General features: G+C 39.3%; 1 protein-coding gene across 3 annotated transcripts in view; it reads right to left on the bottom strand.

The window, feature by feature from the left end:
- Nucleotides 1-14,920, bottom strand: part of kirrel3b (kirre like nephrin family adhesion molecule 3b) — a 159,584-nt gene that overhangs the window by 8,269 nt on the left and 136,395 nt on the right. For all 3 annotated transcript variants that reach the window (XM_080502447.1, XM_080502446.1, XM_080502448.1), the window contains 4 exons: nucleotides 12,526-12,674; nucleotides 12,263-12,390; nucleotides 11,099-11,225; nucleotides 2,472-2,572 (listed from right to left, as the gene is read on the bottom strand). In XM_080502447.1, the coding sequence (XP_080358573.1) occupies nucleotides 2,472-2,572; nucleotides 11,099-11,225; nucleotides 12,263-12,390; nucleotides 12,526-12,674 (505 nt within the window). The remainder of the gene's footprint in view (nucleotides 1-2,471; nucleotides 2,573-11,098; nucleotides 11,226-12,262; nucleotides 12,391-12,525; nucleotides 12,675-14,920) is intronic.

Raw genomic sequence — 14,920 nt, forward strand, 5'->3', positions numbered from 1 at the left:
TATACTGTTTTTCCATGATTTAAAAAAGACCTACATGATATGAAGTCGCTAATGACGGCACCAATATGTGTCTAAGAAAAGCTGCTTGTGTTGCAACAAGAGACCTTTAGCATCTCAGTGCTAAAGGTGAACAAGAACCTCGGCTCAGTTCTCACAGTTTACAGCTCGCTAGTGAATTCTCCTTTAAGTGCAGGCTTTAATTCGCAGTCATCGTTATAATGGTGTTGGTTCAGTCTCTGAGCCATTTCACCTTCATATCCTTAAATTAATTGTGCACTTGTGTAAGGCAAGCCATTTATGCAACACGATGGTCATGAATAGATGAACCCAGTGCCGCACAATAATAATGGGATCATCCTGGATGCTTTGCTCAGTTGCAAGCTGGAATAAATTTACTGATATCAATGTGCGGACATTAGCGTATTTATGCCCGTAGTTTGTTGAATAGCTAAGCGGTTCAGAGGAAGCCTCTGAGAGACATGAGTCAGAAGGAAAAACACAAAGGGTCTGCTGTGTGACTCTGGCCGGGAAAAAAACAAAAACAAAAACACTTTAAGATGCAGTGTTATGTTAAAAAGTGTTCTGGTTAAAATTGTGTTTGTTAACTGCCCATTTGCTGCTCTTCATTTCCATTTGACAAGCTGCCAGCTCAGGGAGGTTTTTCCGGCATCTGTAGCCTGAGTTAATGTTCAATAGATGGCTGCAAATTGCGTGTACTCCGAGCAATTCTGCTCTCATAGCAGTGTTTGAATTACTCTTGCTTTTTGGATTTGGCTGCTGGGAGACTGCATGCAGCCACTTAGAGAGAAGGGCATGCTGTGAAACAAAAAGAATTTGCAAAGAGCGTTGTTTTCAATACAGTTAGACTGAAAACTTGGTAGCAAAAACAAAGGAACATTCATATAGATAGACAGATACATAGATTGATAGATAGATAGACAGATAATATATTCCATTGTACTCCTATAACTTCTATATTTCTTATTCTAAAAGAAGTTTATCTGAACCAAATAAAAATTATAATTTCAAGGAAATTATTTGTTATAGAAATCCCCACATTGTGTTTACTGAGAAAACCATCATGTATTTATTGCAATAAAAATTGTGACAATATGTTACATGAGTGGGTGTGAGTAATATTCACCTTTGTTTTTAGTTCAATCCAATTCATAAATTCGAAGTAAACATTTAAGAATCAACTTTGACAACACTTCACTGATAAATGTATCATGATACGATACGATATGACAAGAATTATCCCACATTGAGGAATTCAGTTATCACAGCTGGTTCACACTGGACGAAGATATGACAAAAATAAGAATTTAAATGTTTACTGTTGTATACACCATTTAGCACATTCGTGTTTTGATAAGTATAAAATCTAAAGGGAATGTAATAAATTCTTACGCAATAACTCTAATTTCAAGCTGAATAGATGAGATGTTGAATAGATGAGTAACTCAAGCATAGCTGAATACACTCATTTTCAAAATACAGAAATGCAACAACTAAGCGGAGCTTGAATACTTTGAATACTTAGGACACACAAAAAGGTAGGTATTTTGTTTGTACTAAGATAATTAACACATCACTCAGCTTTTGTTCACATTTTTCCTGGCATGTTGATCTATTTATTTGGTGAAAATGACAAGATTTCTTTGAGCATGTTTTCAGATATTTTAATATTTTAGAATGACTATTAATGCAAACTTCTGATGTTGTTTAACTACTTCTCATGCTTTTCGTGCTTGAGAAAATGTTAATGGAGTATGAAGTCACTGCTGTTCAAAGAACACCTTGTTCCTAAAGTTTTACAATGAATTTCTAACGCTTGGCAAATAGCATTAGCTTTATTAGCCTGAGATCAAATATGTTAGAAGTTAGAGGTGAACAGCCCATTTTTAGTCTTAGTTTGAAAGGAACTAACTTTATTTCACGTCACACGGGCACATCTTTCATATTGAATTCTGCGATATCTCAGTTTGTATCAAGGATACATATTGAAGTCGGGGCAGCGATGTCTCCACGGACTCGCCTCTCAAACAAACCTGACATTAATTATGCTCCTACTTAATGTTGGACATCGGCATAATAAAAATACACATTACATGACAAAGTATGACAATTAACCACACGCATATGTGAACACGCACACACTCATACAAATTAGTAATCATGAGAAGCGAGCTCAGAGAGTAAGCTGTTTATATTAGTCCATAAATTTTAATGGGATCAGTGCTAACAAAGTGTTAGCGGTGCATTGAATAAGACACTAAGGGTTAATGCTGCATTGGAAATCCCACATCACCATATAGAAAAACACATTATGGAGCAAATGCTAGATCTATATAGTACTCTGATCTGATTAATCAGCATTATTCAGGTGACAGTGAGCAGCCACATAATTACACACAGATTTTCATTCATATTTTTGAATATATGTTAAGGCAGGATATTGGTATACTCACGATCCGGTCTGGAGGTGGTGTACTTCGAATGAAACACTTGATTTGTCCTTTCTCTCCATGTAAAGCTTGCTGAGTCTGTGTGCTGGAGATCGTAGGTGGTCCTGAAACAGAACCAATAAAGAAGAAACAAAAAAAATGTAAAATACGTCGCACAGAAATTGAAGAATCGTTTCTAGTTTCAGGTCATAGGACAATTCTGCTCAATTGACTTCTTGATGGTAGATTCTATTCTGAATGCCTGCTAGCAGTGACACCTCAAGTGTGATTTGAGAATCTTGTGGAAGACTGCATTATTCTGAGATACGAGCGTGTCTCATCGTTCACTGCAATCTTCCCAAGGACACACCGGGACTGAACAAAGGGCATAAGTAGTGGCCTGAACCTCATTCTGGATCAAGAAATTGTTGATTTATGGCTGGGTTGATTTTTCCCACCGGGATAAATGTTGTTCTCTGGAGCGTAATCAGGACTGCACAGATGGAAGGAGAGAATGCTCTTGTGGGGAGATAACACACTTGTCACAGAATTTCACCTCAATCAATTTGCTTGCTGTAGACTTGACCCCTGAACCAATAGGTCAGTAAATAAACGTAAGCCCAAGCTCTCTCTGAATGCACAACATGACCTCAAGGAATCAACAAAACCAAATCTTCACCAAGACACTGCTTGATTGCTTTTCATTTTAAAATGTGTTTTGATGCAGCTTTGTTAATAATTACCCCCGACTAATCACAGAAAACGTTTCACCCAATAATAGGCTTAACTAAATGCTGTGGCTGTACGGTATTACTAATTCAAATTGCTTAAATTGGGCTAGTTTAATCAGAGGAGTTGAAGGGGACTTCACACCAGCATATGTTAAACCTTGGTCAGGCTACAAAATCTCACCTGACAAGGGCAGCTCAGCCTAAACGACTGGTCTGCTTGCCATCTGGTCTGGAAGCTGCTCACACCAGGTGACAGCGCTAATATGAAGACAAGATGTCACACATAACCCAATTCTGTCATTCATGCCCACTGCCCCTGTCGGTCCCGATGGATTCACTGTAAGTAAAACTATGCACAGGCAAAGCACTGAGTTTCACATTCAAATCAATACTTAAATGGCACATTCGACACTGATAATGAAGCAATTTGAAATTAAACTGCATATGCAGAGTTGTCTGATAGCAGCTGGTACAAGCACGTTTACATAAGAGGACTTTGTATTTTGTTTTAGTTCTTGCGCTGTTTGCAGGTAATTTTAATCTGTTGATAAGCTGCTTCTTTGCTGCTGATTGACTGTTCCCACAATCAGATTGACATTTGAAATTTGGCTATCTTCAAAACACAGAGACCCAGCCTGCGTGGCATAATCAGGCATGTTGGATATGATCTCAATCTGCCGTTTGCCTTTGTTTACATTACAAAAACAGATATTGTTCACACTGCAAAAATTATTTATCGTCATTGATTTATTCAATATTTTCATAATGTTCTTTTTTTCTGGTTGTTTTCTTTTTCTAGGCGGGGGGGGTGTAAAAGCGTGGACAGTTGCTCACATCCGCCTCTGCTCCCTGACATTTAGAAAACTGTTATTACAGAGACGCTGTCACAGAAACAGTGCCAAGAAAGAAAAAAAAAAATCTCCATCGCACCCTTTTTATTTGCCAGAAAGGCCTTTAAAATCAAACGTTCTCTGAGTCTCCAGTAGTGGTTAAGGTTAAGAGTGTGGGTTTGAGGGGGTGGCAAGTGAGGCAGCTTCTTGATTAGTGAGACAACTCGCATCCCTGCCGACTTCCCTCAAACTCCCGCTCTTTGCCATCTCTCTGACGATACATAATTGCAGTTTATTACCTGTCTCTTATTAAAATGAATTAGCATTTTAATGAGACTTTGCCAGATGGTGTCTTGGTATGCTACTGGAGGATGCTGGAAGGCTGCTGCTGCTCTTTCAATGCTGCAGACAATTTAAGAGAAGTGGATTATAAAGCTCTGTTTTACACTGGTTTGCCGACATGCAATAACATATGAAGCATGCTTTATATATTCCATGTGAGAGTATGCGCATGTCCAATCAACAGCTTGTGATAGCGAGATGTGTTTCGTATGAGCTCCACCTGACAACACCCAGCATGATCAATTGCTTGCAGCCTGCAAGAGGCTGGTGCTAGCGGCTGGGGAGGATCTAGTCTATGGATCAGAGCTGCAAATGAGGAATATAATTAGATAGCTTTATCTCACCGGTTCAGCCTGGGTTTGTGTGTGTGTGTGTGTGTGTGTGTGTGTGTGTGTGTGTGTGTGTGTGTGTGTGTGTGTGTGTGTGTGTGTGTGTGTGTGTGTGTGTCTGTCTGCGTGTCTCCATTCGAACTTGTGTGTTTAAGTGAGTGTTTGCTACTTGGACTGTGTGATCAGTGCGCAAAACGTGTTAGTCGCTGGGAGGTGGGTGGCACTACAACAACAATGCGAGCAGTAAGGGAGGTAATCAAAATGTTGGGTGCAATGTTTCACTCATTCATTTGAGGAGGTGTTAAATCTGGAGTGGACATTGCAATTTGATTACACAATATCGGTGTGGGTGTCAAAATGCCGGGACTTTCCTTCCCGAAACGGAGGCATTTGCTTTGAACAACAGCTTGACATTTCCATGCTACCTCGGCGCAGCTCTTTTGAGTTCTTTGTTTTATTTTGTGTTGAAAGAGAGCACAAAGTGCTACAGGGCAACTAAAAGTGTGGTCTGGTGTCGTCGATTACGGCCCACATTAGCGCACATTAGCGCATTAGAGCAATAAGAGAATTACTATATGTCAACCTGAAGATTGTTGTTAATATCAATATTTGTAGCATCGGCTTAAATGGCTAGCTTTAGTTTACATATGACTTCGACATTTACAACTGAATACTTAGAGAAGCATACTAGAAGCACATCAGGAATCTGTGAATTCTACAACAAAGTTGTACACAAGAGGAGGTTTTGGATTGCAAATTCATGCTCCACAGAATTGGGGCACACTTGAATGTGTCCACACATTGGATACAACAATAATCAGATGGAACTGTCAGGCAAGAGCAAATATATTGGAGTTTGCTGGTATTTGCCATCAGCGACTGTAAAAACCCCTTCATGCTTTATTACGGTGAAGCATCCACTGTTTCATTCCAACCGTCCCTTTAACAGTGGGCATGTCAGTGTGGATATTGCCAGGTTGCAAATGATTTCATTTCCCTCCCTGATTGGTTTACCTGAGGTAACCATCATGTTTAACTTCCACCGGAATATAAATTTTAATGCCCCGAATACCTTTGACAGCTCCACCACATCACCGTGCTTTGAGTGACTGCGTCTTTTCAACAGGGACCAGATTGTTTCTCCACCTTGGTTTATTTTCTGCATCCAGAGGGATCTGAGCTGTCCTCACTTCAAGCTGTGAACATCCATTCTAAATGAAATAATAGCCTCGCAGTGATTAGTTGTCAACATAATAATAAGTAATGGGGCCTTTGATGAGGTTTCAAAAAATGCTGAAAATGAGAATGAGATTGTTTTGCAATACATTATGAGGGAACTCATTTGTACTCACTAGCCAAGACGAAATGGACAGCAGTGGACCAGAAAAAAAATGAAGTGGAAAAACATGATTGAAGTTCTTGACAATAATTAAATCTGAAACTACTTCTATCTTCCTCTGCAATGCATGAGTAAATTACGACTAGTGTGAAATTAATAATGCGGTAAAAATACTGATGCCATGAGTTTGTTACTTTGTCAACAGTTGTAGAGCTGCTGTCTCTCTGTGTCCTGCTCCCTGAAGTGGCTCTTTGGTGTGCCAAAAATGATTTTAGCAGCCCTTAAAATTACAAACAATCAAGCATTATATCTTCATATGATATGAAGTATTTGATTGATAACTTGTATTTTAACGTTGCCTTGGAGGACGATATACATGTGGAAAATACATGACTTTTATAATGATGGATTAACTAATGCAGATCAAGATGACATGTGCACCACCATCTGACTTCCAGCTAACTCATGTAACCTGTGCAGACGCTATTGAGTCAGTTATCAGATGGACCGACAGACTGCCGACAAAACAACATTGTTTTAATAAATAGTAGGGGCGTCTTCATCAGAGATTTTGGCCCCTGATCCAAACACTTACACTTCCTGCTTTATGGCCCTGTAAATTATTTTCTGTGCTTTAAACATTTTACTTCAGTAAATATATTCAACAATATAATGTTTGACTCTAAAAACCATAACACATAAGTTTAGTTCAGCTGATATTATTATATGAAATACAACACAAAATCAAAATTCTCAGAATGATGTAACATTCATACATTATTCAGTAATAAAAATGTCTCAAAAATCTACCCAGTATGTTTTTGCCATATTTAATTAACACAAAAACTGACTTCAAAAACATGAATTAAACACATTACCCTCCTACTTAAAAGTGCCTTTATCAGCTTTATTAGAAAACTGATTATCAATTCAGAACACCATGGAGATGTGGTTGTCCAAAGCAAGGAATTCAACCACAAGGTTTTTTTAATACTTTTTTGTTACTTCAGCCTTTTCATCTATTGCTTTCGTGAACTCACTGTACTCTATTTTACTTGTCCGATTCACTGCTCGACTGATTGCATTCGATGATGCTCACACTTCGAATCATCATATTGCAGGTACTAAAGAGGCTATTGGAGTGTTGTCTCCTTTGGGTTTCAAATATTTCCACTCCGCTGATATTTTAGTCACCTTGTTGTTAACGCTGCTAAAGATTCTTGTTGCCAGCTGTTTTCCACTGATCAGTTCATGGCAGCTGTTGAAAAGAATCCTCTGAGCCCATCGGATACATTTTGTAGCGCTATCAAAACACACGAAAATTGCCCCCCCGGATCAAATCAGTAATCTGTAAAGTAACTACACTTCTGTTAGATGTGTTCAAGTACATTAAATGTAACTAAACAAAATTGTTTGAATATTGTTTAATAGATGGTAAAGATTAGTCATCCAGTAAACAAGGAGAACAAGCTCATTATGTGTTGTGGCAGAAGAATTCTACGCCTGGTGTACGCCTGGTTCATGATGTGATTCATGTCATGAATCAAATTCTGATGCTATATAATTACATTTAGTATCTGCACAACTGCCCAAATGCGTCTTTTCTTTGTGTTTTAGATAAAGAAATACTGCATGCACATTTGCAGTGCCACATTGAGACTTCTGATGTGATATTACATTGTCAGAAACGCAAAACAGGCACACGCAGTCCCATCACATCCCGATCAACCGGCACCAGTCTATAATTACAATAATAACCTGCTGATCCTTGTGATGTGCAGGAGGGCTTGTCTAATTAATGTCTTTGAATAGAATATAGCATGTGTCACTCTACTGTAAATAGTGTTGGTTTTTTTTTTTAAGGCTCTGTCAGCCAATAATACTATACTAAATTCTGAAACTGGGTGCCTATTTGCTAAATACAACCACAAGGTGATCACAAAGTGATCCTAAATATGACAGTACTGGTTGTTTGTTCCTCACATCACTTTCCGCTTCACTTGATTCTTTCAACCATTTCACCCTAACTGGGTGTGTTATTAAAAAAAAAAAAAAAAAAGTGCTGGAACATTTCAGCGCATCATAACCCTCAACCCATGGACGTGGGGTCCATGTTATTTTCTTCAACATGGTGAGCGAATGTATCGAATATATTTCTCGCATATGAAAAGTAACGCCTGAGCTAAATAGAGATTGTTTATTTATGGGAGGTACACATACAAGAAAAAGTGAGTTCAAAGTCTTTCAAGAAAGCCGTGCGGTTCATATCCCACTGTGACTAAATTTAGCTGGTCAGATAAAATGTGATGCATCTTAAATGCAGTTTTCTCCTTCATTAATTTGCACTTTTCTTTTTTATACAGTGGCACTGCCAGTTTAAAGACGGCTGGAATGCTAATTAACCAGACACATAAAGACCGTCTAGAAAAAGAAGCGGCAGAAAAAAGATCTATAACAACCCAGAGCGCTGTGGGATATTGGGGAATTCGCCATCCCTCCCTCTCCTTTACTGTGGTAATGGCTTTTCTCTCGCTCTCCCTAGGCTGCTCCAGTACTGTATGTGTGTCATTATACAAATTACTTTGCCCACAGAAACACACAAAGTCTCACAAACACAAATGAAGGACTTCTCATACATGTGGATACATTAATTAATATGTATTGCACGCATATATGGTGCTTCAGTTAAAAGCTAAATCCTTTCAAAGCATGTCAGATAACTTTGGACGGTCCACTTTCAGCAGGACAGTAAAGGGGGGGGGGGGGGGGGGGGGGGGGGGGACATCCATACACATTGTATGCTGTATAAATAATCACATGCATGGAAGTGCAAAGCTCTCCTTCATACGTGCAGCCACTTGACAGCCACAAGTGAAATTCAGAGGAGCCTTTTCCTCCTGAAAATGTTTGACTAGAATAAGCAATATGTATCCATTATTGACTTAAACACAAACTGCCTCTCCCCTGCTAGCTGTTTGATTATAATTAAATTACATTCTTCCCCAGGGGAAAGTAAAATCCTCATGTCTATGTGGCAAGCCACAGTGGGAGCCGATGACACAAAACGACAGAGTGAGAGCGATAGAGGGGAGTGACAAATTATAAACACATGTAATTTAAATGATGGCATTAGGAAATCAGAGGATAACTGCAGGGAAAACAAACAGCAAAGAAAAGACTAAAATGTGCAGCATAAAGCGCCGGAGTGTAACCGGTCGACGTGTGCATGTATCGCCCCGTACCTCACTGTAGCATAGTCTTTCTCCCACAAAAAAAAAAAAAAAAAAACAAGGAAAAAAAACTTGCTAATTTGTTGTGTTAATGATTTACTGTCGGGATCAGCTGGGTTCTGCTGACTGCCAGTGGCGTTGGGCTTATAGGCCGACGAGAGGTAAGGAGGTCTCAAGTTCATCCGCAGCAGAGGCAGTGACACAGGACAATCAATGAATCCCCAGGGGAGGGCTCCCCACACGCCAACACTTCAACCACACTGTTTGCACTTTCACAAGTTTTGACAGTCGGATTCACGTCAAGGTCCGCCCAAGACATGACTTTGGGATTCCTCGCATTGTTCCAGAATACGGGATGCATTTCAATTATTCAGAGGCTTTGAGTGTCAAATAATAATCCAGACAATGAGGTGCAGGACAGGAGAAGAAACACAATCTACACCAATATAGAACACTTGAAGACGTTGAAAAGTTGCTCGTCTGCAGTGACTGAATACACGAGCCATTTCTGCTCTCTTGCATTTTTCCCGGCGTGCTTTGAGTTGTGTGGTAATCTTTATTAAAACGATCCATCTTTCCTCTCTTGTCCCATCATTTTGTATAAAAAACAACACATTCTCCACGGTCACCGCCACACAAACAAAAGCAGGCTTCGAAATAAAACCGACCGCACCGGGTACAATGTATTTGGTTTACATGCAGAAATGATGCCAGTGTAGGTTTCCATCAAAAGAATAGTAGACAATAGAATTAGTCATGAATTTGCCTCTTCTGCCTTGATTTCCACTGAATTTCTGGCTTAGAATGAGGGGGCTCATCGCAGTTCATAGAAAGTCATGGTTCTGATCTCATGCTGGAGGGAGTACTGGTATCCCATTCTCTCTGATATGCAAAGCAAGTGTCTCGATTTTAAAAAGAAAATCTTTAAAGACACTGTTTGCGACTTGATGTATCTTCATCCCAGAATCAGCAGCAGTGTTGCTTACAGGCAAAGCTCTTTTGTTAGCTTTCAAAAAATGTGCAACGGTACACTGTGTGTATTAACTCAAGACGATCTTGTCAGCACTGTGAATCTCTTAAATTTTTTTTTCCTCTCTTAAAATTTAGTACAGAGTTCTTTCAAATGGACATGGGGAAAATAAGAAGCGCAAATCCCACAACTCAGAACCTCCGCCACACCGAGAGGCATGCTTCATGAATATCAAGCACTGATAATGAAGTCATTTGTTTGAGAGTAGCCAGGTCTCCCACCAAGGCTGGTATTCATTAGTCAGTCAGTGCCTCAGAAAAAGCCAGCTTCCCTGTGACTCACGCAGAATATCATTAGCAAGTACATTTTACCTGTTTACGGAATGTGCGACCACATTTTGAAAAGACGTGATCTACATTTTTTTCCTGTTGAGCTTTGAAGCCTCCACAATTATGACAGTTGATGCAACAGCTGTGTTTTATCACATTACCTTTGTTGGGAAATGGATTTACACAACATGCTTTTGTGCCACAATCTGGTGCAATGTGTTTTGTTATTATGCCTGCCTGGTGAAATGAACAAGGGTCTTGAAAAATGTGAGATCCTACATGGAAAAAAAAAAAAAAAAAGATAAAATCCGGGACACGACTGGGAATTTTGGGGTTGAGGGTTTATCTGAAAAATACATTTAAAAAAAACAACAAAAAATACATACTTCATGTCCATGTGTGTGTTTTTCGCTGTGTGTGTTTATTTTTTCCCACTGTTGTGGTTGACACCACAGCTCAAGATCTTCATTTGTATTTTTATGGATTTTCCAACTTTGGAGGAATGCATCTGAATCTGTTTGTGTGTAAGACGTTTCAGGGACAAGGCTTACCGTTGACCGTAAGAGAAACCTCCTTCTCTCCTGCTCCAACACGCGGGACTACAGCACGGCAAACATACTTCCCGGCATCCTCTTGTCTCACAGATTTAAGTGTCAGAAGGTTCTCGTTGCTAAGAACCTGCAGCAGAAAGAGGAAGACGTCAGAGATCATTAAATGCAAAAGCACCTTTGTGTTTGCAATGGCAACAAGGCAGTGCTGAGTAAAAAAAAAAAAAAAAAAGGCAGCACACACACCATTTGATACCTCAAAGGGCACCTCTTCTCAATTATTAAAATCCAATCTAGGGTCTGAGCTCAGTGGAGTAAAGCTCTGGCCTTTGATGATGGCAAAACGGAAGATGGAAGGAGTCTGAAATTGGGGGTCAAATCAACATTTCTCAAGTGAGAACAGGTCACCGATAGCTTCAAAGTTTTAGCTTTAGGCATTTCTGTAACCAAATAAACTAACTATTTCACATGTGCCATATAAATGATAAAATAATTAAAAGTCAACTTTAAAATGTCACATTGTATGACTGCCGGTTTTCTAAAAATGTATTCAGTCACCATAAACCCCCAGAGAATTAATTGAATCCAACTCTAATATTTATATTCAAATGCCACTGTCTAAATTGCCCATTTTATTTAAAATAGTTTTTAATTCCACTTCCGTCTACTTACGATCTCCAACATACTGAGCATCTGTTTTTTTTTTAAAGAAATTCGCCATTGAGAATTTAAAGTTAAAGCCCCTTCTGATTGGGGGAAACTTTTTATATAACACATATATATATATATATATATATATATATTTATATATGTGTGTGTGTGTGTGTGTGTGTGTGTGTGTGTGTGTGTGTGTGTGTGTGTGTGTGTATATATGCGTGTATGTATATATATATATATATATATATATATCAGCAATTGCTATAACTCTTCCAATGATAACTTTGCAGTACATCTTATCTTCTGATTTTAATTCAGCTATACTTCACGTATAATATATTCTGTTACAATAACACAAACTTACTTCTTTGTCTCATGCGTTGTTCTCCAAGATCAAGAGAAAAACAAATCATGCTTAAAAACAATATCTTCCTGAAACCTGATTTTTCCTGCTGCTTGAGGCATTGTGGTGCTCCCAAACTGCACACTGGTGTAAATAAATAGACTTACCACTCCAGAGCCTCTTTTCATCCATACAATGGTGAGAGAGGGATTTCCTGTCCAGGCACAGTTGAACACAGCGTCTGACCCGAGGTCCACCTGCAAGGACTGTGGCTCTGCTGCCATGCGAGGTCCAACTGTGGACAGAAACATCTGTATCCATGAATGAAGCATTCATAACCAAGCAGAGTTGGTTTTGGCTCTAGAATAAACACTATAAACGTCCATAATTGCATAGCTGGCATTATAGAATGGCTGGAAGAGCCACTCACAGTAGACGTCCACGTTGCGGCTGATGTTGGTGCTGCCAAGTGGGTTGGTGACCTCACAGGAAACAGGTTCTGTGAAAAAGGAGTGGTCCACGATCACCTCATAGGTGTCTCCAGAGACCTCCTTGATTGTGCTTCCTCCTTTGGCCCATCTGGAGCGGGGATTAAAACCCAGCGAAAAGGAAAAATGGGGGGAAAGGGAGAATGACAGAAAATGAGGAAAAGGCATTAAGATGGGTTTTCACACCTCCTTATGTCAATAGAGTTCTTTTGTGTGAATAAATCATCATTCTGGGGCAGGTTTTCTGCGCTGGCTTCAGCATATTTTTGTGGCAACCCTCCATGCTGTGACAAGCTCCCTGGCAACTTGGAGCAGACAGCACGTTCCTCATTACGCCAGACAGAAAGTGCTGCACAGAGTGCCAGCTAAGAAAAACAAATCACAGAATGACAAATGGGTAGCTTCTCCACCTTTGAAGACATTGTTTGACACACACTGCATTAAACACAACAGCTGACATTAATAAATTGACATGGGATCACATAAAAAACATCTGTTTGCGTTGGTGAATGATAGAGGATGCGACAGCGATGCAGACGCTCCCTGCAAGTTTAGCTGAGACTTTTATGATGGCGGCGGCGATTCACTCCGCATGGTGTGGATGGCTCGCTGCTGCTGCAGCAGACAAGGGCCATTTATAAAAATGAAGCAAAGGTGTCTCTGGACGTGTTGGGTCTCTCTTGGAAAATTTAGATGGTGCTGTAGAACACATAATGCATCATGCACGCCGATCTCCCGCACAATAGCTCCGTGGCGGCACACTGATGTGGCGAATGGAAACACAATGACAACGGAACCGACGCCTGTCTCCATTTTACATTCCTGCCAGCGCTGAGAAGAGTTTTCACGGGATGTGGAACTCATTTGTTTTCCATGACTAAGCTGGCCCCATGCTTGACTGAAATGCTATCATTTAAATGAGAACAGATTACCTCATTCAATCAGTAAGTGAAGTGAAGCAGAATTCTAATTGGGCTTCGTGGGATTTTTTTTTTTTTTTCATGCTTGCTTATTTTAAGCAGTGGATCTTTTCAGAGCTGTGTTTTTGTGTGACAAGGATACAGCTGAAAGCTCTGCAACACCTGTGTTTCCAAAATTGCAGAAATCAAGGCAGACGGGCACTTTTGGCCCATCTGCCCTCATGCCTCATTGAATAGTTGTACTGCTTGTACATTCGAATACATCCAAGGGATGCAAAGTCTGATAAGAATAGAACCAATTCTTGAAACTATCTCAAGGGATACAAATTCCCATAGATGTTACAAACCAAGAAAAAAAAGACAATGAATAATCCAATATGTTAATGATGATCATTTTCATATCACTTTCATTCAGTATGAATTTCATTATGGATGTTTCAACTGCTATTTGTGTGCTTGTGACGTTAAATATGGTGATGATGATGATGATGATGATGATGACGATGATGATGATGATGATGATGATGAATAGGTCAACAATTACACTTGCAACAATAGCAGTAATCAAAGATAATAGGTGTGATTATTGGGACGATGAGAACAGTGTAGCTGATGACGGCATTGATGAAAACGGGGCTGATAACAGTGTTGAACATCAGTTATTTTTACACTCTGAAAACACAACAAGTGACAGAATCATTTCAGTGTTACTATTAATCACTGTAAGTGTGACATTGCTCATGATTTGCAAAAGTACTCAAGGAAAAGCAAAAATTTACATTTCCAGGATAACTGGTTAAATATCAAATTGTAGATCAAAGTTGAAAGTAATATGGACCTGCGACTTCTGGATAAAAACAATCAATACTATAGCTCTATGGTAACAGCAGTATTTGTATGAGCACTAGAACACATTAATTCTAGCAAGGAGCAAACAACATACAATCTGATTATCTATGTATTTTTTTAATTAGGTATTATTATTCATAAAGTTGACATTAACACGTTACCTAGAAATTTTGCATTTTTATTGCTCATGGTAAATTAATGAGTTGCATAGTTGTGAACTGATTAGAACTTTTGCAAGGTCTACATTTTTTTATGAAAGGGTTTTCTTAAGGTAATTATCCACTCTCAATAGATGCATTTTTGGTGGAATTTGTGACTTATTGTGACTAACAATGGCAAAATTATGCATAGTTGTAAATGTGAGTGTGTGACATGTCTTTCACTTTGTTTGCTCTGTGATGGACTGACAACCTGTCCAGGATGAATCCTGCTTTCACACATTGTCAGCTGGAATCCCTTCTCGCTCTGTGAACAGTAATGGATGTATAAACAAATCGCTGCAGAACTAAATAACTCTAACTCCAGTCAAAAGTTCCAGTTTGGGTGCAGATGATCAAACACTGATTTG

This window comes from Blennius ocellaris, assembly GCF_963422515.1.
Source record: "Blennius ocellaris genome assembly, chromosome: 2".
Taxonomy (NCBI): Eukaryota; Metazoa; Chordata; class Actinopteri; order Blenniiformes; family Blenniidae; genus Blennius; species Blennius ocellaris.